The sequence below is a fragment of the Myotis yumanensis genome, unplaced genomic scaffold, assembly GCF_028538775.1.
Source record: "Myotis yumanensis isolate MYYU_CA2020_CCGP unplaced genomic scaffold, mMyoYum1.0.hap1 SCAF_1, whole genome shotgun sequence".
Taxonomy (NCBI): domain Eukaryota; kingdom Metazoa; phylum Chordata; class Mammalia; order Chiroptera; family Vespertilionidae; genus Myotis; species Myotis yumanensis.
Genome location: NW_027223752.1, coordinates 27,179,975 through 27,206,437, shown reverse-complemented (window position 1 = coordinate 27,206,437; position 26,463 = coordinate 27,179,975). Strand labels below are relative to the sequence as shown.

The 26,463-nt window shown below is 41.6% G+C and overlaps 1 protein-coding gene across 2 annotated transcripts; it reads right to left on the bottom strand.

Moving 5' to 3' along the window:
- Positions 1 to 494: 494 nt before the first annotated feature.
- Positions 495 to 26,454, bottom strand: ALKBH1 (alkB homolog 1, histone H2A dioxygenase). Of its 2 annotated transcripts, none has more exons than XM_070415871.1 (6): positions 26,267 to 26,454; positions 23,264 to 23,372; positions 18,004 to 18,166; positions 8,751 to 8,841; positions 7,105 to 7,298; positions 495 to 5,062 (listed from the first exon to the last, which is right to left on the bottom strand). In XM_070415871.1, exons 1-6 carry the CDS (start codon positions 26,447 to 26,449, stop codon positions 4,633 to 4,635), a joined length of 1,170 nt encoding a protein of 389 aa, XP_070271972.1. In that variant the 5' UTR covers positions 26,450 to 26,454; the 3' UTR covers positions 495 to 4,632. The 2 variants fall into 2 exon arrangements, with proteins under 2 accessions (XP_070271972.1, XP_070271981.1); XM_070415880.1 differs by having other exon boundaries at positions 23,242 to 23,372; positions 26,267 to 26,352.
- Between the last annotated feature and the right edge of the window lie 9 nt (positions 26,455 to 26,463).

Here is a 26,463-nt window from a genome sequence, read left to right as displayed (position 1 = left end):
GTGGGCCATGAGGCTGCAGTGGGCAGAGGGGCTGGTCTTGGCCCATCCTCTGCACCCCTGCTCAGCCCCTCCAGCTGCAGCCCCGCTCCCATGCACTGACAGCACTGGCTCCACTTGCACCTGCTGATGGAGCAGAGTGATTGGGGCCGGCGTCAGCAGCAGGTGTGAGTGCTGGGACCACAGTGTGCGGGAGCAAAAAATTTCCAGTAACCACCAGAGGCTCGCCCTGATGACAGTGACCAGTGCGCCGCGCCCCCCCCCCCCCCCCCCCCGCTCCACCATCCCTCGCAGCCAACACTCACCATGTTCCGTGCATGCCCCCTGGTGATCAGCACCCGTCATAGTGACCAGCTGTTCCACTGTTCAGTCTATTTGCATATTAGCTTTTTATTATATAGGATATGATTCTTTATAGGATTTTCCATGCATAATTAAAACATTTCTGTAATGTATAAATATGTCCTTATAAAAATATCACACAACACAAAAGCATCAAGAGTAAAAAGTCTTTTTATCACCTCCCAACCTTTCTTCTCCCAACTATTACATTTGGATGTATCTTTCCCCCGTGTACTTACAAATATGTATGTGCATATTCAGAAAATAGTCTTATTTAGTTTTTACATATTAGTTTTTTTTTTACTTACATAATAGTTTTACATAGTTTTTACATTATACATATAATCTTCCATTTCATGTTTTTCAATAACCAGTGCATCTTGGAGCCCTTTTCATGTCAGTACACTCTTGTAAAGGGCTGCATCGTATTAATATTCCATAGAATGTATGAACATAATTTAAATAACTCTTTTCCCACTGATTAAAATTTGGGTTGTTTCCAGTTTTCCACTATTATGAACAACATGATAATGAACATCTTTTTACACATTTCATTGTGTCCCTGTTTAGGCATTTCCATAGGGAAAATACCTAAAATCCCTGGGTCAAAATTTAGCTAAACACTGATAATAGCTTTATAAATTTACATTCCAAATAACTTTATCAATTTACTTCTCACAGTAGTGAATGAGTGCCCATTTTCACACATCCCACCAACACTGGACATCCATCCATTCAACAAATATGTATTGAGCAACTACTATGTGCCAGTCACTGTTCTAGAAAACTAGGGCACATCTATCCCTGTGGCACCTATAGCCTGGTAGAAGAAAACACTAATTATCATTTATCATATTCTCTTAAAAAGCATAATTTTCTAAGGAGACATATGTAATACTTTCAATAATAAATTTTTAAAAAGCATTCTTTTATTTTGTCACTTATGTAGAATGTTGTCATAAATATTATGAAAAAAATACAATATGGTAAAGAAAATTAGGAATGCCAGTGGGACTGAGATTTGGAATAGTCAATATTTGAGCCTCCCTTCAGGGACATGAGTGCAAATCTTTTTTTTTTTTTCTTTCTTAAACATATTTTATTGATTTTTTACAGAGAGGAAGGGAGAGGGATAAAGAGTTAGAAACATCGATGAGAGAGAAACATCGACCAGCTGCCTCCTGCACGCCCCCCACTGGGGATGTGCCCGCAACCAAGGTACATGCCCTTGACCAGAATCGAACCTGGGACCTTTCAGTCCGCAGGCTGATGCTCTATCCACTGAGCCAAACCGGTTTGGCATGAGTGCAAATCTTGAGGAGTGTTCTAGGCAAAGGAAACAAACAGCTTAGTGCAGAGGCTCGGCTAGGAATGTGCTGGGATGTTCAGAGGTGCAGCAAGGAGGAAGCGCGGCTTGAACGGAGTTGGTGAAAGAACCAAGAGGAAACAGGGAGGTCAGATTAGGTAGGGACTTGCAAGCAACTGAAAGGATTTGGCTTCAACTCCGACTGAGGAGTGACATTAGAAAGTTTTGAGCATGAGTGACATGATCTGTCTTGGGTGTTAACAGCCTCACTCTGGCTGCTATGTTAAGAACAAACTATGAGAGTAGGCAGTGGAGACAAGCATGGAAGAAGTCAGTTAGGCGGGTATTGCAATAATGTAGTTGAGATTATAGTGGCTTGGGCCAGTACAGTAACAGTGAGGTGACTAGAAATAGGATGTGAGTGATAGAGGAGTTGAGAGATTGTAGTTTAATTTTGCCAAATGAATGGGTACAAATTTGTATCTCATGCTTTAATTTATATTTCCCTACTAGTGAGTTTAGCATCTTTTCACATGTTTATACTGGCTATTGTTTTCCTAAAAAGTTCATTTTGTTTTCCTTTCCTATCCTTTGGTTGATTTCCTTACCAAAAATCTTGCCCATGGGGTAGCTTTGTTTGCTGTTTATCCAAAATCTGAAATTAATTTCTCATTTTAAAATGATAGCATTGCAGAGCTGGTACGTAATACAGGATTACTTGGTAAAACCTCCTTACAGACGAGCAAACTGGGTCTTAAAAATAGTAACTGTGGCTCAAAAAAGGTCAACTGGGCCTCAGTTGAGTGACTTATTCAAGGTACACAGGTAAGTATTGGAGGTGTTATTAAAACTTAGCTTTCCTGATAACCACTCTATTTCACTTTCCATCGACAGTATCATTTTATCTTATTAAGAACTCTGTTTTTACCAATAAAACAAATTGAGACCTAACAAACTCTGCCCCATGAGGGCTCAGATTTGGATAGGATAGTTGATCAAAAGGAGTATCAATAAAAATTTACCACCCAGGCTAAGAAAATAGACTTGCATTGCTTTTTCTCCCACTGTTACCTTTGAAACAGAAGAAAACAGGTGAGAGGTTTTCCTGCCTAGCTCCTCTCGCCCGTCACGCTGAGATCAATAATCATTCCCCAGGCTCCTTTCTGCCTCATTACCATTCTAATTTGTCTTAGTCGAATCCACTTAGGGCATTAGGGTTTTATTTTTTTTCCCTACTGTAATCAACAACCTTTTAGATTAGGGGAAAAGAGAAAAGGATAAGACCAGCTTAGTTTAGTGAAAAGGGAACTGGGAATATTAGAACATGTGAACCAAGTCCTGCCGAGCCTGTCCTGTTCAGCAACGCGTCCATGTCTCACTGAGGGCCTGGGACCCTTCTAGGAAAAACCCGATGTTGGGTGCTAGAAACAGGCAAGAAGCTCTGAGATAAGCAAGAGGGGTGAGAGGATCCATCTTATCCAGACATATTTTAAAGCAATTGGAAGATCAGAGACTGAAAGGGCTTCAGACAGGAACAAAAATGATGAGAGCACGTTTAGAAAGGTGGGTGGACACTTTACAAAGGTGCTGCTGCTGAGCTCAGTGTGTGCCTGCTTTCAAACATCTCAAAAGCCCAGGCGGCGTGGCTCAGTGGTTGAGCATCGACCTATGAACCAGGAGGTCACAGTCTGAGTCCCGGTCAGGGCACATGCCTGGGTTGTGGGCTCGATCCCCAACGTGGGGTGTGTGGGAGGTGGCCAATCAGTGATTCCTCTCATTAATGATGTTTCTATCTCTTTTCCTCTCCCTTACTCTCTAAAATCAATAAAAATATCTTTTAAAAAAACCCCACAAAACAAAAAAAACATCACAAAGACCTTTTTCAAAAGAGTAATTTATGCTCACTATAGAAAATTTGGAATATATATATTATGTATTAAAGACCTAGCCTTTTCTGTACATGTGCACACTACACACATAAACACTGGTAAAATGGTGTGGTCCAAAGAAATGTACAGTAATTTAGCTTAGGGTATAGTGAGTTGAGCTGATGAGGGTACAGAGATTAAAACTCACACTTTCATGTATTTTCCAAGTTGTCTGCAATCAAAAAAAGACAGCAGTGACTGAGACACCAAGGAATATTCTCTCTTCTGAAACAGCCCCAAAGAATACTTAGGGCAGAGCAGGATAGTGCAAGCATGTCAAGCTTGCGGCCGGTAGGCTGCATGCCTCCTTTACTTAAATGAGGAATGTGGCCCGCTGGTCGTGAGTTTGACATGCTTGGTAGGGCTTCAACAGCTAGGGGGCTTCAACAGTGAGAATAATACAGCAAGCAGAAATAGAAAAAACTAATCCCAGATACACTAACCCTCAAAGACAGATACAGATCTTTAATTTAAAATTGAGTAAGTTTAATCACGAAAAGAGTTACAGGACATCCTTGGACTTCTTTAGTCTAATAAGTAAAATTGCATTTAAAAGCCAACAGCAAGAAGGCCAGAAAAGATGGAAGATCAAAAGATTTGATGTTAATTGGAAGAATGAAGTGAGACGGATGGTTGGTTCATGGAACCACAATTTTATCATAAAATCACTAGATGGGGTGGTAGGAGGGTTATTATGTTTCCCATCAATAAAATGTGAGATACTTAAAGACTCCACAGACATGGAAACTCACTTCTACCTCCCTCAGAGGTAATGGCAGGGGCTTGAGAAGGCTGTTGTGGAATGTCACACCTCCTTGGACTTCACATACATTATTGCTTGAGCAGGACTGAACACCTGTCTGGTCCAGTCCTGGTTAGGCAGGCATGTATGTGATGTCAGTTTACTAGCCAGAATGGGTTCCAAGGCAACAGTGTGATCAAGATGAGTTCTTCCTTGTCTCTGTTTTTGGCTTGTCTTGGTGCTAAATTCAATGCAATACAACAGCATGGTCATTTACCCTAAGATCTGCCTAAGAAAAAGAACAGCCCCTCCAAGTCTCAGCTGTCAGGGTTTAACCTCGCTCGTTTTATGTGGCTCTTCTCGTCGTCCAGATGGCAGAAACCTTCTGTGGTGATGTCTCTTTTATTCTCCTCCATGGGTTCCAAAGGGAAGTCCTGGTCTGTGGCCAGTACCTGTCGGACAGTCATGTTAACACGAGCAGTTTTCAAGTAGCTGGCGCACACCTGCCAGTCCTCCATGGAGCAGCACTCTACCACCGAGTCCCTGGGGAGGACAGCTGGGGGAGGTGTTTCTAGGCAGCAGGGCAGACTTTCCCCCTGTGAACTTGGAAGGACCTTTGGAACTGCATGGTTCAACAGGCGGCTGAAACCTGACATTACCATGATGTCACCGCTGTGCATAAACATGGCTGTGGGGGCTTCATCTCTTTTGAGGCCACCCAGGAGAAAGATGGCAGACTGCCCAAAGCTACAAAAAAAATAAGTAAAACAATACAAGACAGTAAGTTTCTGTTACTAACCATGTACGGAAAGTTATTGCTAATTGCATTATTTTCTAATTTCAACTTGATACTTATTAATTGTAAATCTTCCCTTTTTTTGGGTAAAATCTTCCTTTTTAAACTGTGCTATGATCCTTTCCTTTTGGCTTGTGTCTATAAGTGACCAATCCATGATCTGCTACTTAGACTTATAGCCCACAGGATTATGGTGAAATAAAATATGAAGCAGTTAAATAAGCAAAATAAGAATTCCTTTTTTTTTTAAATCCTTACCTGAGGACAGATTCATTGATTTTTAGAGAGACGGGAAGGGGGACAAAGAGAGAGAAAGAAACATCAAACGCCCCCCAACTAGGGAAAAACCCTGCAACCTAGGTATGTGCCTGGGCCGGGAATGGAAACTGAGACCTTTTAGTGTAGTGGAGGACACGTCAACAAACTGAGCCCCACCAGTCTGGGGAGAATTTATTTATTTTTTGTTTTGTTTTTAAAATTGATTTTAGAGAAAAAGATGGAGTGAGACAGGCAGGCAGATAGAGAGAAACAAACAACAAAGCATTGATCAGTTGCCTCCAGTACACTCCTGACCGGGGATCGAATCCACAATCTGGGTATGTGCCCTGACTGGGAATTGAACCCACCACCTTTTGGTGTACATACAGGACAATGCTCCAACCAACTGAGCCACACCAGCCCGGGAGGGAAGAATTTAGTTTTAATATTACCCATATAAGTTTTATTGATGATTCTGTAAGATTCAAGTCTTCCAATAAAATTAAAGTAGTCACCCTTTATCCAGTTTCACTTCCTGCAGTTTGTTACCTGTGGCTGACTGTGGTCCGAAAATATTAAATAGAAATAAACAATTCCAGAAATAAACAATTCGTAAGTTTTAAATTGCATGCCATTTTGCCTTATTTTACTTACTAATGGCTCCAAAGAACAATAGTGATGATGGCAATTCAGATACACCAAGAGAAGCCATATAATGGTTCCTTTAAGTGAAAAGGTGAAAGTCTTGACTTAATAAGGAAAGAAAAAGAATTGTTGCTAAGATATGCAGTCAGAATGAATCTAACCGTGAAGTAGTAAAGAACAAAAAAGACTTTTGTGCTAGTTCTGTTGTTGCACCTCAAACTGCAAAAGTTACCACCACAGAGCCTGGTAAGTGTGTAGTTAAGATGAAAAAGACATCAGATTTGTGGGTGAAAGTCATGAACAGAAAATGTGTTCTGATCAACAGCAGTGTGTTGCACCCAAAAGCACTGAGCCTATACAAAGACTTCAGCAAGGCTCCCATGAAACTAGTGACCACATTCACGTAACTTTTATTACAACATATTGTTATAATTATACTACTTTATTAGTTATTGTTAATCTCTTACTGTGTTTAATTTATAAATTAAACTTTATCATAGGTATGTATGTATAGGGAAAAAAGCATATGTACCGTTTGGTATTATCTGTAGTTTCAGGTATCCCCTGGAGGTCTTAGGATGTATCCCCTGTGGATAAGAGGGGACTACTGTGTTTAAGTTCTTTACTGTATTTATCACTCCTGTTCACTTTAAAGATAAGGTAATAATAAAAAATTCTGTTCAGGCACGTTCTCAGTTAGAATCAGGGGCAGTACTTTGCACAAATTTAAAGTTATGCTTAGGGAGACAAGAGGAGTAAGCTGTTCAGGCTTTTGTGCTTTGCTTTTCTCTATTCCAAAACAGATGTATGGCCTTCCCTTTGCCTATTCCACTGACACAATACCTCTCATTACAAAAGGCAGATTCCATGCATCTTAAACAGTAATATTAACTGTAATTTGGCCATGATTCTTAAAGGATTAGGCTAATTTTACTTATGATGCATTGTTAAAATACCCAGAAGTGAAAGATTATAGAGTCCAGCCATTTTTTTTAAAGTTTAATGTTTTTATTTTATTTTAGTTCAAAAATGCTTTAAAAAATGGAATGAGGTGATAAAACATAATACCAAATCCCCAGAACTAACTTACCTGAATGACAGCAGGGGTTTGGAGTGATCTAGTTCAGATTTGTCCACGTGAATTCCCAGTGTAGAATCTAATCGGTAGTAATTCAGGATACCTGCTTCTGCTTGGAAACCCTGAAATCCACAGGCAGCAGCTACTTGCTCTGAGAGGAAAGCCAGGTCAGAAGGGAAAGGTGTATAATGATCTGCTGAGTATTTCTTTAATAAAAGTAGGGAAAATAAGAAAAATAAACAATGATCTCAGGAAAGTAAAAAACTGTGCAATAAGATTAATTACCACTTAAAAATCATCCTGCCTACATGTAATATTAGCATGGCATGATTCAGTCATCCATATTTTGAATGGCTCATTATTAGATTACCGGATGCCTCAAAATATGGATGAATAAATCATACTATTCTAGCACTACATCACCTATGCTATAATGAAATAATTACTTCTTTTGAGCGTGAACCCTCTCCAAGCTGTCTATGCACTATTCTTTCTTCTCTGATTACTCAGTTTTTGATAATTTTCACTCCATGTTTTTCTTAGTAAATGAGGCCCATTTTGAGGTTCTTGGAGAATAACAATGTCAACAATAAAAATAATATAAAAAACAATCAGCTAACATTTATTGTTAATGCATTTAACTGCTTAGAACAGCCAGACACTGTTGTAATCACTACACAGGCATTAATCATTTAATTATCACAACTACCATCAAGGTAGGTACTATCCTTGTTGAAGGTATAATTCAAACCCAGATTGTCTAACCTGAAGAAAATCATATGGCCATTTCCCCAAATACAGTTATCTAGTTTTCCATTACTTGGCATCACTAAAACATAAGAGTTTTATAATGAATATTTTTAGACAACACATCATTATTTTGATCAGCTAATATACTTGTTAATAAGCTGGGTTGACTGAAACTATAGAGCTTTTAGAAAGTAACTGGTTAGAAGCAAGGTGTTCTATTCCATTCTGTTTTATTCAGTTTACTCTCAGAATTAGTCTTTTTACTTGGTGGCAAATATCTCATTGAGACAAGAGGCACTGCGCTGCCACTGATAAAGGAGGCATTCTGTGAAGCACAGAGGTCAGGAAAAAAACTACCTCAAACAAAACAAAACAAAGCAAAGCAAAAACACACAACCATGAGATTTTGTTAATTTTAGGACATTCTTTCCCATCTCTCTCCTGCTCAGACCTTATGTAGCAGGCAGAGGTATTTAGATTCTGAAAGTCCTTTTGTGAATTGATGAGAACACCAGAAGTATAGGGATCCACTTTTATTTCAGGAAGATATTACATAGAAAATAAATGCTCAATAATAAACAATGGAAATAAAGATCATAATTGACAACTGCTCTTGAGGATAGTATAAAAAAAATCAATATCCCTGAAACCTACTTAGAGAAAACATGGATAGTCTTTGATAAAATAACATAATGTGAGGGCATATGAAAAGGAAATTTTCTCTTGATAAATTATCCATGTCTCTTGAGATACTGTATCAAGGGGATTTTAGGAGGGAATAAATAAGAGAGATGCTACCTAAAATAGATAATATGATATTGTAAGCTTGGCTAGGAAGAAATCCCCCTATGTGTGCCCAAGAAGCATAAAAATGGAAAATAATGGAATTAGCAAGAAAATTTGAATACCTTACTGTCCCAGTTATAATGGTAGCCTAGGGTCACCCACCGCAGTTTCTCAAGTAAGCTTCGGGGTCTCCGTTTATTCACTTCTTTATATCTGCAATAATTAGAGGATTTATTAAGATATATTCATCGTAAATGGCAGCAACAGCTGTTTGTATGGACCCTAGAATCCAAATTTTTGTATTCTATGGAATAAGCTGTTAGCCAAGGTCTCGATAGGGGAAATTAGAACAGAAAAGTGAGTTAACCAAGAATATAATATTAAAAAACACCTGGCCAGTGTGGCTCAATTGTTGAGCATGGACCCATGAACCAGGAAGTTACAGTTCGATTCCCAGTCAGGGCACATGCCCAGGTTGAGGGCTCCATCCCCAATAGGGGGTGTGCAGGAGGCAGTTGATTCTCTCTCATCACTGATGTTTCTATTGTTCCCTCTCCCTTCATCTCTCTGAAATCAATAAAAACATAAAACAAAACACAAGGCGACCAAGAAGCCTCAGTGCCGACAGAGCTGCCATATCCACCCACAGGAATGCAGGGAATATTTTGGCACCTAACCTAACTTTAAATCTTTATCCAATCATCTAAAAGAATGTTTTCAAGCAAGTGTGACCCTAATTATTGGTTCTTATTGCCAACAGAAATGCTATGCTCCTGCCCCTGCTGCTCCTCCAGGTACTAGCAGGATGATGGATGGGTGGACTGGTCACCTTCTTCCCTGGTGAATGTGCCCACACAGCAGTTTGCTCACTTTCTGTCATGGGTAAGTGCTTTAGATAAGTGTTGGCATTTCTCTCAGCAATCATGTTGCACAGCACTGCTTCAGCCAAACCCTAACTGTAGAAATAAACTCCTGTCCTGCTTGTCCACTCTCTGTGCAGTGGCTAGTTTGGGTGTCAAAATTAAGCACTGGTATTTTTTTTCTTGCCTCAAGGGACATTAGTGAATCACTGTGAAAACAAAAGTACTCAGGACATAAAAAGTCTAAAGTTATTTATTAAAAACACACAAAACAAACAAAAAACCCTTTAAAATCCTATGACAGGTATTTTTTTTTTATTTTTACAGGCTTGGGAATTTTATCTTTCACAACTGTGAATATTTCCCTCCATAACCACTGCTTTCTGTCCCAAAGTTCCATCTCTTGTCCCTAGAACTCCATTTTTTTTCTGTATTTGAGTGCTTTCAGTTTGTTTCCTTTCTCAACCTGAATCTCCCCATCAATCACTGGTCAATCACTGCAAATGAACATCAAATTCTATCTTAATTGCTAACATCCTTCTGCTATTTTGCAAATATTTAGTCTTATCTAATCTTTTGCCTTCTGCTTTGAACCTTCACCATTCATCTCAAGTTCTCAGTCCTTATTCCCTTCTAGGACACTGAGAACAGCAGTCTGATGAAATTGATACTGTTGTAATTAGCTAGTTATTAGTAATAAGAAAGGAGCGAAGGGAAGGGCAGACATATAGGCACGTCCCCTGCAAAACACCAGAGGAGGGATCCAACCAAGGGAAAATAGATGTATGTCCAGTAAAGTTGGGATGACATAGGAAAGGTACTTGCCTGTCACACCTGGCGACAGAGATGATTAGCCAGAATGGGCATGGCCATTGCAAGCACACTGAAATTTGGGATAGGAGTGAAGGAAGAAGTTTACTCTCTTGCTTCCTCTTGGCACACTTGGCTCATGGCTCATGCTTGGCTTTCCTGTGTGGCCCATGGCCATGCCGACCCTCACACGCAATGGACTAACGAACTGCAACTAGCCTGATGCTGAACTGGACCCGGCTCCAACTTGGAAAGGAAACTCTGGACACTGGCTCTGATTTCAGCTCTAGTGAAATCCCAGCTATACTTCTTCCATGACTGGACTAAGGGTAATGGGACTTTGGAAATTCAGGGGTGTAATTCCACAAAAATAAAGCTGTCTATCATATCTCATCTTCTGTAGGGCCCTCCGGAAATGCTTATTCCAGTGGTACCAAAGAACCCCACTCCCATGAACACCAAGAGGAGACGAGGCATTTTCTGGTAACAAAATGATCCAGTGAACAATTTCAATTTTCCTCCCCTACACTTCTAAACTTTTCAAAATCTTTACTCCATCCTTCCCTCCTGGGGAAGCAGTGGAGTGGTCCCACTTCTTTCCACAAAGGCCAGCTTTCCAACTTGACCTCTCCATACCTAAGCAATAAAACCCCAATAAAAACTCAAGTCTGTCTATGCCCTTTCCTCTGCCCCGTATCTCTTTCCCTTTACAATCAAACTTTTCTAAATGTACTCAGTTTTTGCCACCCTCACTCTCCCCCATTTCCTGCAATCTGACTTTTGCTAACACCTCTCTACCCAAACTAGTTTCTTAGTTTAAATTAAGTGGTAATTGTCAAATCCTAGGCCTATGGAGATGGTTGGCTCTTCTCTTAGTCTGGAAACATATTCCTATCTTGGCTTCTAACAGCACATTTTTTGGGTTTTACTTTTTATATTTATTTTTTTTCATCCAGAGCTCTTGCTTCCTTGAGCCATGACTGGATTCACTATAACAAATGCTGTAATAGCTCCATAACAAAGTCTTAAAGGAGTAGAAAAGGGAAAGGATTAGTTCTGCTTCCACATTGAGAATATCAATTAAAAAAGCTTTCACACATAAAAAAATGGATACAAGGCATTTTATAAGCTTATGGAACAAAGTTGCTTTATTTAAGTTTATATTTCCTCTTGACTTTTTTAAAAAAATATATTTTATAGTTTTTTTACAGAGCGGAAGGGAAAGGGATAGAAAGTTAGAAACATCAATGAGAGAGAAACATCGATCAGCTGCCTCCTGCACACCTCCTACTGGGGATGTGCCCGCAACCAAGGTACATGCCCTTGACCAGAATCGAACCTGGGACCCTTGAGTCCGTAGGCCGACGCTCTATCCACTGAGCCAAACCGGTCAGGGCTTGACTTATTCTTTAAAGTTATTTTTTATTAGATAATATATTCACAAAATCCAAAAGGTATAAGAAAGTATCCATTAACTAATTAATTCCATAAATATTTGTTAACTACCATGCACTGAAGAATAAAGCCACAGGGCAAGGGGATAAAGGAGGAGGGAAAAGAGGATTATTGTTAATTGAATGGTAAGGAAATCATCTCTCATAAGGTGATATTATAACAAAGACCTGAAGGAAGCAAGCCATTGGTTATCTAAAGAAAAAGCTTTCTAGGCAGAAGACCGATATGCGTTTAAGGAATGGAATGGAGGCCAGTATGTCTGAAGAATAAGTAAGAAGGAATGGTAGGAGATGAGATTGGAGAGATGGCTGGGGGCCAAATCATCTAGGTTTTGTAGGCTATGGTAATGACTTCTGATTTTTTTCTAAGTATTTGGAGATTGTGATGTTAGGTCGGAGAGAGCCCAGGATCGAATACATGCAGATGTGTGATGAGGTAATGGACCCCGCCCCCCTGGAATTTCTAACAGATCAACGTGCCAGACACAGACACCAGCTTCTCCCTGGAATCCACACGACCCCCACACAGATACTGGCTCTTTCCTGAATACCCTGCTGACCCCCTGTGGTGGGGACTTCCTCAGTTCATGTCCCCGCCCCTCACCCAACCGCAGTATAAAACAAAGCCCCCCCTCCCTGTGGGTGCGAATCCACTGGCCCTGTCTTTGGGGTCCCTGGGTTGCCGGGGGATACAGAATAAACCTTTCCTTTTCTTTCTTTTACTCGGCTCTCTTTATTTCCTCCGCCTCCTGAGCCACCTAACATGTATAACAAAGAATTTGACTGGCCTTTGTCCTTGATATGTGGGAGGCTTTTAAACCCTAGGGAGACAGGATGTCTCTGTTATTCACTTGGGTCCCAGGACCACACCTGAGTTTATGCTAAAATGACTCATGATGTAGGCTTGTCCTGCTAGAAAGGCCAACCATCTGATTAGAGGATTGAGCCTTTTGAGTAGTGAAATTAATTAGCCAGACCTCAGGGGATAGGTGGGAGCCAGAAATTGAGTTCAACTATGTGACTAATGATTCAACCAATCACGCTTAAGCAGTAAAAACCCAATAAAAACTCTGAACACTAAGGCCTGGGAGAGTTTCCTGGGTGACCCATGCTGAGTCCATGGGAAGAGGATATGGAGGCTCTGCATTCAGGACCCTTCCAGACATTGCCCTGTGTGTCCCTTCATTGGGTGGTCCTGATTTGTAACCTTTGTAATAAAACTGTAATCATAGGTACATGAATGGTTCAAGAGAGCTACTGAACCTGAGTCATGGGAACTCCCCTAAATCTGTAACCAGTTGGTCAGAAGTGTGGGTAACTTGGGGATCTCCCAAACTTGTGGCTGGTGAGGGCAATTTGGTTGGGGACCACACCCGTAATTTGCGATGTCCCGGCTTAACTCTGATGGTTTGCATCAGAAACGAATTGTGGTACTGCTGACGAGAAGCTGTACATGATTTCTACACTGTGAAAACAGATTGAAGAGGCACAGGAACAGACACTGGGAAACGGTGGTGGCTTAGATTAAGGTGGTAGTGATGGATATGCTTAGAAGTGATTTTATTCATTGTAACTGCAGACCCTACTAGATTTGCTAGAGGGCTGGAAGATTTTGTAGTAGCTGCATTCTGCTGCTAGGGTATTTCATACCTGATTTATCTGACCCCCTGTTGACACTTAGGTTGTTTTTCATTTCCTCCCTCTTATAGACAGTGCGGCAATGAAGATGTTTACACCTAACTATTATACTCTTAGTTAAGAATCTCTAGCTAGCCCTAACCGGTTTGGCTCAGTGGATAGCGCGTTGGCCTGCGGACTCAAGGGTCCCAGATTCAATTCTGGCCAAGGGCATGTACCTTGGTTGCGGGCACATCCCCAGTAGGGAGTGTGCAGGAGGCAGCTGATCAATGTTTCTCTCTCAATTGATCTTTCTAACTCTCTCTCCCTCTCCCTTCCTCTGTAAAAAAATCAATAAAATATATTTAAAAAAAAAAAGAATCTCTAGCTACATTATTCCGACAATAAATTTTGAACAAAACAGAATTGAGGTGCCCTAATTTTGTGAACAGTCTATTTTTGCTTCTAAGTTCAAGTATTTCTTATTCATTTTCTACTTAAAAGTTTCGTTTTCCCTGACCATAGAAACGTAGAAAGTTGAAATTAAAAGTTGAAAAGATCCTTAGAGGTCCCCTAGTTCAGTGGTTCTCCATGTGGATGACATGGTAAATAATCAGAATCTATAAGGGAAAATTTTTAAACGACAGACCCCCCTCACTTTCTGATGTGCTTTGGGAACATGGGGAAAGCTGGCATTACTGTCCAGCTGGCACCTCAAATGGCTTATCCAGTACAATCCTTTTGTTTCCCAGATGAGGAAACAAACACATATCAGGCAGTGACAGAAGAACTCAGTCCCGAATCTATTTTTAATGCTGTTAGCAATGTCTGAGCATATCAATTTCTTCCACCCTTGACAATAGAAGGTATGACTTTAACATTTTTTATTTTTTATAATTTATTAGACAAAAGAACTATCTCACTATTGTTTACAGAATGATTTATTAAAGAGATTCATCTGACCTATCTTAGAAGATGACAACTGAAATTTGTTGTCACAAGGAAAAAAACCCCAATTATCTGAAAACACAGGCTGGTTTAATAACAAACTCTAAGCTCTCTTTGACTAATTTCACTCAAACCGCACCATTAGAACCATTAAACTACAAATAGAACACACAAAACTGGTATAGAATCTTAAGAGGCTCTTCTAGGACTTCTCACATACTATCTTAATCCTCACATTATCAAATGAGGGAAGGATTACTATGAAGCACAGAAAAGTTAAGAAACTTGCCCTAACTGGTTTGGCTCAGTGGATAGATCATTGGCCTACGGACTGAAGGGTCCCAGGTTCGATTCCGGTTAGGGGCATGTACCTTGGTTGCGGGAACATCCTCAGTAGGGGGTGTGCAAGAGGCAGCTGATCGATGTTTCTCTCTCATTGATGTTTCTAACTCTCTATCCCTCTCCCTTCCTCTCTGTAAAAAATCAAAATGTATTTAAAAAAAAAAGAAAAGAAAAGTTAAGAAACTTGCTCAATGGAACAGAGTGAGGAGTCTCAGAGGGAAGGCAGGGAAAGAAGGATGGGGAGGACCATAGAAAAGACCATAGAAACTTTCTACATTTCTATGGTCAGGGAAAACGAAACTTTTAAGTAGAAAATGAATAAGAAATACTTGAACTTAGAAGCAAAAATAGGTCTGTTCATAAAATTAGGGCACCTCAATTCTATGTTTTGTTCAACCAAAGACTTTGTATGCATATATGCATAACCCATGTACACAGACAATAAGATGCTGAAGGCCTGGGCAGGGGGACGGGGGTGGGCTGGAGGAGGTCAATGGGGGGAAAAGGAGGACAAATGTAATACTTTCAACGATAAAGAATTATTAAAACAAAACAAAACAAAAGAAAACAAAAAAACTTGCTCAAGTTTACAAAGCTTTTAAATGGCAGAACCAGGATTTGAACCTAGGCAATCTGATTCTAGAACCAGTGCTTTACATAGCACTAAACCCTTTATACAGACAGTTCTCGGGTTATGTTGGACTCGACATATGTCATTTTGTGGATACATCCCCATCTCCCATTTTTTTAAAAAATATATTTTATTGATTTTTTACAGAGAGGAAGGGAGAGAGATAGAGAGTTAGAAACATCGATGAGAGAGAAACATCGATCAGCTGCCTCCTGCACATCTCCCACTGGGGATGTGCCTGCAACCCAGGTACATTCCCTTGACCGGAATCGAACCTGGGACCCTTCAGTCCGCAGGCCGATGCTCTATCCGCTGAGCCAAACCAGTTTCGGCCCCATCTCCCATTTATTTATATATATATAAAAAAAGTTCTGTCATTTCGACGTATGTACATATGTGCTTTGTTTTTTATTTATTTACAAGTAAAGGTCAGGAATTATCTTTCTTTTAAATTTTTTTACTGTTTCTCTTCATTACTGCTGTGTATGTGCTCCATGTGAGTGACGTAGGTGCTTATGTAGGTGGGTTCCAACTTACGGCAAAAATTACGTCGCACTGTAGGAATGGATCTCCGATGTAATCCGAGGACCTACTGTAATCTGGTCTTAACATTCTCTTTCTGCTTCTCCTCTTGACAATTCTATTCATGACTTCCAGGAAGCATTTTCCATAATCTACCTCAACCTAGCTTCCTAACTGACCATTCCCATAATCTTATATAATAAAAACCTAATATACAAATCGACCGAACGGCAGAATGACCAGTTGCTACAACACACACTGACCACCAGGGGGCATACAATCAACACAGGAGCTGTCCCTGGGGGTCAGTGTGCTCCCATAAGGGGAGTGCCGCTCAGCCAGAAGCCGGGCTCACGGCTGGCGAGCACAGCAGCAGTGGTGGGTACCTCTCCTGCCTCTGCTGCAGGCGGGTGGTAAGAAGCAAGGGGTCCCAGACGACGAGAGCCCTGGACTGGGAGAGGGATGTCTGCCTGCCGGCTTACGCCCAGGGGACGCTCCTGCGTTGAGCATCTGCCCCCTGGTGGTCAGTGCGCATCATAGTAGCTGGTCGTTCTGCTGTTCGGTTAATTTCCATATTAGCTTTTTGTTATATAGGATTCCTGTACCTGCCAAATTACATTATATGGTTACTTGAGGCCTGATGCATGAATTCGTGCACGGGTGGGTCCGGCCAGCCTGCCCCAATTGGGGCTGATTGGGCTGGGCAGGCCAGGGGGAGGCGCTGCGGGAGGTTGGTTGGCTGGTTCCACCCCCGATCGGGCTGGTTGGCTGGCCACAGTACATGTCATAGTGACTGGTTGTTCTGGTTGCTTGGTTTTTATATATATAAATGTCTCTGTCCTTGACTAACCTACAAATTCCTGAAAGGCAGGAAGTGTCTTTGAATCTCTAACACTTAAACACAGTTATCTGACACATAGCAGAAACTCAATAATTGTTGAATAAATGCACACATCCTGTGCTCCTTCCTATCTCACAGAACTTACTTTTTAAAATATTACCTCTTTTTGAAGGCTACTTTCTGTACCCAAAACAGTGTTTTTGCTTTTCTGACTGGCCAAACTCCTAGTTATTTTTGAAGACCCAGTTCAAATAGACAGGGGAAAAGGAAGACAATGAACTAAAAATATCATTTTTTAATTCTCTGACACCTCCTTCCTGCCTGAAAGAATTATTTCTTTTTCTGGCCCCCACAGCATTTTTCTTGCTGAGCTCTAATATAATTATTCCTGGTCATATTGAGTTCCTGCCACAGATGATGCATTCCTGAATACAGGGACAGTGGCCTACTTATCTTTGTATCGCCAATGCACAGCATCATGCCTGGTACATTACTGGCCCATAAGAAATATTTGTGGAATGAAGGAATGTTGAAACAACATTAAGGTATAAACATTAGTTCTCATGAAGAACAACTGACCTACCGTAAAACAGCTGCTAGAACTGATTTTGTCTAGAAGAGCAGAAGAGCTTTCAATGTTACTTTTTGCCAGGATACCAGTCTTCACAGGAACTCATTGTAAGTAGAAAAAAGGGCTGAAGGTGAATGAAAATGGACTATCTGATGATTACTGAGGATGAACTTGATATCTAAGCTATGATTAGCAAATCTTTGAAATGGATTTCAACCCTATATAATAAAAGCCTAATATGTAAATGACCAAACAGCAAAACAACTGGTTGCTATGACACACACTGACCACCAGGTGGCAGATGCTCAACACAGGAGCTGCCCCCTGGTGGTCAGTATGCTCCCACAAGGGGGAGCGCTGCTCAGCCAGAAGCCGGGCTCAGCCTCTCCCACTTCCGTTGCAGGCAGGCAGTAAGGTGCAAGGGGTCCCAGACTGCGAGAGGGATAGGGGAATCCGGCTGAGGGGATCGGGCCTAAGCCAGCAGGCGACATCCCCCCAAGGCATCCAGGACTGAGAGAGGGCACAGGCCAGGCTGAGGGACAACCCTCCCCGCTCCAGTGCACGAATATCATGCACCGGGCCTATAGTTTAATATAATTGTCAAAGCATCTGCCCAAATGTTCCAGAGGGAAGAACATAATTTTGCTGCATTTGCGTGGAAATAAGGGAAAAATAAACAGGCCAGTTACTTTCATTGCATTGTTATAAAATAGTTCCTTTAAAGATCTGTGATGACTTGAGCTGAATGCTAACATTTTATTGTGATTGATAAAACCTACCTTAGAAACTCTTTGCTCTGTTCCCATAGATCTTGGGTATCTTCTTTAGTCATGTGTTTGTCCAGGTTACATACATTAGGTTTCTGGGAATATAACTTAAGGCACTGCTTCACCCAGTGCCACTGGTAACCTGGGAGGAAGGGGTTTGGGATGAAAATAAAACCTATATAAAAGATGGGTGGGAAAGAAAGGAGAGGAGGAAATTCTCCATCAGTTATTCAGATAGTTTACTTCTGTTGACTTCCTTATACCCTCTACTTTATATTTACTTTCCATCTTCTTTTGCTTATGCTTCTAGTGCAGCCGTGGGCAAACTACGGCCCGCAGGCCGGATCCAGCCCGCGGGCCGGATCCAGCCTGTTTGAAATGAATAAAACTAAAAAAAAAAAAAGACCCTACCCTTTTATGTAATGATGTTTACTTTGAATTTATATTAGTTCACACAAACACTCCATCCATGCTTTTGTTCCGGCCCTCCGGTCCAGTTTAAGAACCCATTGTGGCCCTCGAGTCAAAAAGTTTGCCCACCCCTGTTCTAGTGGCTTCCATTCTTACAAGCAAATGTTCTCATTCCTATTCTCCAATTTTAGAGGAAGATGAATTCCTTCAAGTTAGTAAAAAGTTAAGTTTGATGATCACTAGCCATCTACCATTATGCAAATACCTTTGGCTTTTGGGGTTACTCTCAAGGGAAACAAACATTCCACAATTATCATTTGTATTATCCCAAAGCAAACTTTAGAACTGAAACCGCCAAAGTCACCCCTCAAATTTTCACCCAGTGTCACCACAGAGGTGGTGGCTGCTTCTGTAGTTACTACCTTTGATATTTCAGTGTGCCCTTTTTGCCCTTTCCATATTCTATTTTTTGGCTAATGAGTCTGTAAATTATTACAGTTAAAATAATTGGTGTGATTTCTGCCTCCTGACTAATATAGCAGGGAAGGAATATGGTATGTATATCTGCTCAGTCTGGCACGATGCAAATACCTACAAGCATGTATGCTGAGAAGATCCTTATAACCTTGAAAGTAATTTCACCTCACTTTTCTCCTTTGTAAAAGAGCAATAATAACATTTAACTAGAATCCTATGCATGGCAAGGATTAATCCATCAAGCATTCAACAGATACACACTGTGCACTTTCTTAAGAACCAGAGATAAAGAGATGAAAAATTTTATCCTTCATGAAATACCTGGAGGTAGGACAACAGACAGTAATACAGATAATGTCTTATATATTTTTTAATTTTAATTGAATTTATTGGAGTGACATTGGTTAATAAAATCATATAGAGTTCAGGTGTACAATTCTGCAATACATCATCTGTATATTGTATTGTGTTCACTACCCCAAGTCAAGTCTCCTTCCATTACCATCTTTCCCCGATTTCCCTTCTTTTACCTCTCTCCAACCTCCCTTTCCCTCTGGTAATCACCAAACTGTTGTCTGTGTCTATGAATATTTTTGTTTTGTTTTGTTTTGCTTAATCCCTTCACCTTTTTCACTGAGACTCTCAACCCCCCCTCCCCTCTGACCAGATAATATCTTTTAAAAGCCTGGTTGAGAAAAGAAACAAAGGCTGAGGAATAGTCAAAGAATCTAATCTAATAAAAGAGAAACATGGTAATTAGTGTACGACCGCTACCCTTTTCATTGGCTAATCAGGGCGATATGCAAATTGACTGCCAACTAAGATGGCGGTTAATTTGCATATGTAGGCACAATGCAGGGAGGCGAAAGGGAAAGCAGGAAGAAGCCCCCTGCCACTGACAGTGATCGGAAACCCAGGGGGGAGCTAAGAGCCGGGGGGCAGGGCAAAGGTGGCCCCCAGGGCCATGATCGGAGAATCGGGCACCTTTGCCGCCCTGGCCAGTGATAGCGGAAAGTAGGAGTGGAGCCAGCGATGGGAGCTGAGCATGGGCGAAGCTGGCAGTCCCGGGAGCTAGGGGTCCCTTGCCTGGGCCTAAAGCGGAGCCCGAGATCGCGGGGCCGCTGCAGCTGCGGGTCCCCGCCGCTGCCCAGGCCGGACGCCTCGGCCAGCCTCACACAGGGCCCTGCCAAGGGTGTCTCTATGCCACACCCCATGCTTTGCTCTGCTTCTCCAGCAGGGTGGCCAAGGCCACAGGAGTCCTGAACCTTCCCCTCCTGGGACCTTCCAGATCTCTGCTTCTTCTGTGGGATGGGACCAAAGCCCTTTGGTTTAGTACATGTAGGCTAGGCTCTCTCCAAAGAGCTTAAAGCAAACAAGGAAACCAAGAGATATTCAGTGTCCAGCCCTAAGATGTCTTAGCCTGAGTTTTGGCTTCCACAGACCTATCCCTTTCCACCCACCTCTCAAGAGGTTAGAGCACCAAAGGTGAGGAGAGTAAGGAAGACATGAGGACCCCAAGCCTGGGCCCTGGTGATGATGGGAAAGCTGAGACACAACCACCTTAGACACCTGCCCTCAGCTCCATGGAGATATTCACAAGGAAGATTTCTACTAGCCTTTAACCTTCCAACAAGAGGATCAAGGCTGGGCTGAGGGACACCCTCCTCCCATGCACGAATTTCGTGCACCGGGCCACTAGTAAAGAAATAAGGGGAGAGTTTATGGATTTTAGGGTTTAAAAAGACTGAAGCATGCTTATAGATTGTGAGGAAAGAGCCAGTTGAAGAGAACTGGCTAAAAGTGAAAGTGTGGAAAGGAACAGAGCAAGGTCTTGAAAGCCAGAGGAGGTGAAAGAAAGTGGGGTCAGAGGTGAAGGGACTGGCTGAGTTGAAGGAACTCTTCTTTCTCTAAAGTTGGAGGACAGGAATGAGAATACTTGCTTATAAATGTGGAGGTCACTTTTGCATTTCATGTACCAGTAAAATTATCCAAATAATTTAGGAGAGTGACAGGACTGTCTTTATTTTGAAAGAAAAAAGATATGAAACCCCCCAATAATCTACCATGCTATCACCATGTAAAAAGAAAAGATTACAGCACACCCTCGCCCCCAAATATGAGATTAAAGGAAGAATACCCTGACCTAGTCCAAGCCTGAATAGTGATAGGAAATTTAATACCTTTTCAGGCAGTCCATTTCAGACAACTATTGTCATCCTTTCACTGAGTTAAAATTTGCCTCTTTCAAATGTTCATGAATTGGCCGTAGGTTCTGACACACAGAGCAAACCCACATTAGCTTTTACTTCTTCTTGATTAATACTTCAAGTTTTACAGCTAACATTTAATGACTATTTACTATGTGCCAGGCACTGACCTAAGCACTTTACTAGGATACTCTTATTTAATCCTCACTATAATCCTCACTATAAAGTGGGTACTACTTAAGAAACTTGCCCAAGGTCATATAATAGTAGATAGTAGAGCCATCTACCCAGGTAGCATGGTGTCAGAACCTAGGCCTTAACCACTAGTATGCACTACTTCCCATCCCTTCTTGTGCACAACTTTTCAAATGTTCGACACTGTCATGTTCCCCCTCAAGTCTACTCTTCTCCAGATTCAGTTTCTAGTCTTCAGAACCATGATCTTCCTGCTCACTCTCATAAGGACAAGATGTGGTGTGCCCAGGCTCCTTCAGAATTAATAGAATCCACAAGTAAACACAATCCTTCCAATCAAGTCAGAGTAAGAAGAGACTGTCATCCCCCATGTTTTGGATATTATTATAATTCTATTAAATGCAGCTTATAATGGCTACGAAATCAGAATAAAGACACATTTAGGTACCAACTTAAATGATGTCGCTTAAGTGTAAAATCCTAGAAAACCAAGGACACCAATTTGGAGAAAAGAAAACAAAAGAAGGGTTGACAACCTTGTAGCCTGACCAATTGGTTAAGGGAAGAAGGCACAATTACAGAAACATGGCCTTGAAAACAGGAGCTAGGTCTGAAAGGTAAAGGGCAAACTTCAAGAACAAAGTGATTAAAAGACTGATGGTGATGCATGCTCATTTACCTAAACTCACGGGGAGCAATGCTTTCATATGTAAAGGCCAATTGATTGTTTCCTCTGTGACTTCAGTCATAAGATCATCTTTAGTTCTTTAATACAGAACTAAAGTTCATGAGGCCTTATATAGGATGTATTAAAGCTGTTACACTTTCCAGCCTGGACAGTGTGGTTCAGTTGGTTAGAGCACTGTCCTGTACTCTGAAATGTGGTGGGTTTAATTCCCGGTCAGGGCACATACCTAGGTTGTGGGTTCGGCTCCTGGATGGGGCATGTGAGAGAGACAACTGATCGATGTTCCTCTTTCACATAGATGTCTCTCTCTCTCTCAAAATCAAGACATAAAAAAAACCTACCCAAACAATTTTTTAAAAAGCTGTTACACCTTCCCACGTTATTAACAAATACTTTAGTGGTCATACTATATTAAGAGCTATAATATAGACCTGGCCCTTAGCACAAAAATTACTATTTCTTTTTAGGGGTATCACTTGCTTTTAATCCATACTTGAAATCACAAATGCAATGTTAACTTTATGTCCTCTAGAAAGAAACAAGATGACAGATGTAAGATTACTTGGCCAAATAAAGCATTTCCATATCTTCTGAATAGTTCATAATAATTAATCTTATTACTTTATCTGCAAAGTGAGCTACCCAATATCACTAAAATTTTAGGACTTTTGATCTCATTACTGTAATTCTTTTTTCAAATGTTCAGCCTTGATGATAGCAATAATTTTTAAGTTGTTGTTATGCCATTTGAGAATACAGGGATTTTGTGACTGGAGTGAACATTTTTATTTTTTAAAATATATTTTTATTGATTTCAGAGAGGAAGAGAGATAGAAACATCAATGATGAGAGAGAATCATTGATTAGCTGCCTTCTGCACACCCCACACTGGGGATCCAGTCTGCAACATCGGCATGTGGCCTGACCAGCAATCAAACACTCAACCACAGAGCAATGCCAGCCAGTCTGGAGTGACCATTATTAATTATTCTATCACTCAAAGTGGTTCTTCTGCCAGAGTAGGAGGGTGTTCAGAGAGTTGTGGCAGGAAGCCCAGAGTTAATGTCCTATTTTTCATTTGTACCTGGTGTGCAATATAAGCAGCACTAGTGACTCCTGTTCTGTCCATTATGGGGTGCTACATAAATGGAAATCTTAGATGAGGCAGAATTTAGGAGGGGTTGGAGAGTGGAATGTTTCTGTGTGTTTGCTGTTCTTCTTTTGTGTATTTACTAGCTCCTCTTCTAAAATTAGATAAATGATTGAATTCACCTTGTCGGTCAGCTGCACTCACCAGGATAGCCTTCCAGTCCATAAGCTCGCCAATTGCTGACAGGCTGAAGTCCTGCTCTGTGTGCATCGTGGTCACTGACTGAGGACACACTCAGCTGAGATCTGACCACCTGGCAGGAAGGAAACAAGTTAGAGGGCTAAAGTTATTTTACAGATCAAATCTGAGAACTTCAAAGCTCTAAAGATATTTCTGGTATGGGGCAAAGTTAGGAGTCTTAAGTCCGGGATCCTAAACTTAGTCCCATCACTTACTTGATATAATAAGACTTAGATAAGTCACTTCTTAAAGCCTCAGTTTCCTCATTCATACACTAACAAACACTAGAGAGCTATATAGAATTAAGATAAGTAGTAATAAGAAGCAAGCTGATTTTTGCCTTAAAGATTACCTTTTCTTATGATATCATACCTTTGTGATTTCTTTTAGGACTCTAGTGTTTGGTGTGCTGGAATACCCTGAGTCACAATGCTGTTTACTTCCGTTAGGGCTAATAATACTTCTGAGGCATCTGTATACAGTTGGTGTTTATTTTTATTTTAATATAAAATTGATTTCAGAGAGGAAGGGAAGAGAGATAGAGATATCGATGAGAGAGAATCATTGATCGGCTGCCTCCTGCACACCCCCTACTGGGGTCTGAGCCCACAACCCAGGCACATGCCCTTGACCGGAATCGAACTCGTGACCCTTCAGTCCTCAGGCCGATGCTCTGTCCACTGAGCCAAACGAGCTAGGACTACAGTTGGTGTTTAAACAGAGCTATGAGGAACACCAGGCTGGGGAGGGTCAGACTGGAAAGAGAGTACTCTAACCATACAATCTGTCAATAAAACATTAGGAACCCTGTTTGTTAAAAGTACAATATGTATTCTCTTTTATTTGCTTATTTATTTAAATACATTTTTATTGATTTCAGAGAGGGAGAGGGTGAAAAAGATAGAAACATCAATGATGAGAGAATCATTGATCAGCTGCCTGCTGCATGCCCCCTACCAGGGATTGAGCCCGCAACCTGGGCATATGCCCCTGATCAGGAATCGAACCATGCCCTCCTGGTTCATAGATTTATGCTCAACCACTGAACCACACCGGCCTGGCTATTTGCATCTTTTAGATAAAACTTCAAATTGAAACTTGAAACCTTTTGTCTTTGTTAATTAATTAGGGATTAAGTTTTTCAGGGGCTCATGGGAGTTTTACTTGCATATAGAGCACCTTATAGATGGATCATTAAATTGGTTAAGAGATTCAATGCAGTCACTAAAGTAGAGACATTTAGAAAAAAAAAACTTTACTCTTCCATGAATAAACTTAGGTCTGGCTTGCCTTAGAATACATCAAATGATCTCTTCCAAAAAGATGTTATCTCTCATCCTATTAACTTCACCAAGTGTGGAGATTTCCAGACAAAATACCAACAAGTGGCTGGTGTTTAACTAGTCTGCATAATAAAATGGCTATCTGGAACTCTCTGAGAGTCCTGACCAAGCTAACTTTTCCAGGTACCTAAAGGTTGATAAAATGTTTTTAAACACTTTGTGATTTCTTAAATGGACCATACTTAATAGTGTATTGTAATTCAGCAACACCCTAAAGGACCTAAAATATCATATGCTAAACTGAACCAAACCCTGAGATTTTTTTTTAAATGTTTTTATTGATTTCAGAGAGGAAGGGAGGAGAAACATCAATGATGAGAATCATTGATTGGCTGCCTTTTGCAGGCCCCCTACTGGGGATGGAGCTTGCAACCTGGGCATGTGCCCTTGACCGGAATGGGACCCTTCAGTCCATAGGCCAAAGCTCTATCCACTGAGCCAAACTGGCTAGGGCAATCCTGACCTTTTAAAATTTTTTTCTGTTGTCCCCCGCCCCCATCCCTTGCCAAACTGTTGCCATTACTTCCTCCACTGCTCTCATTAGGTGTCTTTTAATAGTAACTTTCTTCTCTAAGTTGCTACTTTCAATGTTTTGAGCTGGGTAACGAAATACCAAAGTTTTTATTACTCCATAGTGTATTTATTGAGTACTTTCTGGTACTGTTTTAGGTACGTGCTACACACAATGTCTCCTTCTCAGATGATTTAATTCTAAAAGTATGTATGATGGTCAAGTCATGGGCAAAAGTAGCTGAGTAAGGGTCTGAGGGACTCTCCCATGAATCAACTGTATCATTGCAGGGGTGCAGACTTTCTGTATGTTGTTCTGACAACTCTAAGACCATTTCTGCTAACAAGTGAAGCTTCTTAAGAAGCTGAGTTCCGGACAAACGTGGTGGTATGGTGGCATTCCAACCTTACTGAGAACTATTACTAAGCTTGGGAAGAATGCCTCATCCAGCCATCTGTGGACAACACCAAGGGCAAATTATGGGATCCGGTATCCTCAAGGGTTAAAGGAACTGCAAAGGAAATACACATTACACTGGAGCTGTGATTCTCCCCGTGCACCCTGCGCCCCGCCCAAAGGTAGAAATAATGGATGATGCTTAGACTCGTTATCCCTTCCCTTTCAACTTGGAGAGATGACCTCTGAATAACCTCTGAACGCCTTCTTCCCAGGAGGCTCAGCTAAGACCGGTGCCGGTTTTCAGGACAACAGCGATCCCACTCAGCTCGGGGATTATTCGGGTGGTTGGCTTTTTCAAAACTGCTGAGCGCTAACTTAACGTCTACGAACACGGTTTACGGTTGTTGTTGTTTTTTTTTTTAACCCAAATCGAAGTAGAAAGGCAAGTGGACAGCTAATGGAAGGAATAAACACCCATTTCCAGGCATTTTTGACCCAGGGCACCGCCACGAATAGCCACGTGGAGAAACCAGCGGCAGAGCTCTTCATCGCCAAAGAGGGACGTTTCGTGGGCAGTTCAACTCCGAGCCCGCGGAGGGCGGGGGTCGCTCAATCACCTCCAGTCTGGAAGCGGAAAGGGGTGAGGAGGGCACTGAAACCCCCCAGGAAGCGAGGCAAGCCGTCGGGGAGGCGCGCGCCCGCCCCTCTCCGTACCTTGTGGGCCACGGGCCCCGAGCCGCGGGCCGCCTGGGCCGCCGAGAAGTCGATGACCCCGCCCAGGTCTGCGGTCCCGGGGCGGCTCTGCCGGTAGAAGCGGAAAAGCTTCCGAAAGGCGTCCTCCCCAGGCTCTGTCGCTAGCGTAGCCACGGAGCCCAGGGCCGCCGCCATCTTCCCCATCTCGCTGCCCGGCC

Coding starts and splice junctions, on each gene's coding strand:
- ALKBH1 (XM_070415871.1), bottom strand. CDS start 26,449: ATGGGGAAGATGGCGGCGGCCCTGGGCTCCGTGGCTACGCTAGCGACA. Junction 23,373..26,266: donor CGGGGCCCGTGGCCCACAAG/GTACGGAGAGGG, acceptor CCTTCCTGCCAG/GTGGTCAGATCTCAGCTGAG. Junction 5,063..7,104: donor AAACCCCTGCTGTCATTCAG/GTAAGTTAGTTC, acceptor TTTTTTTTGTAG/CTTTGGGCAGTCTGCCATCT.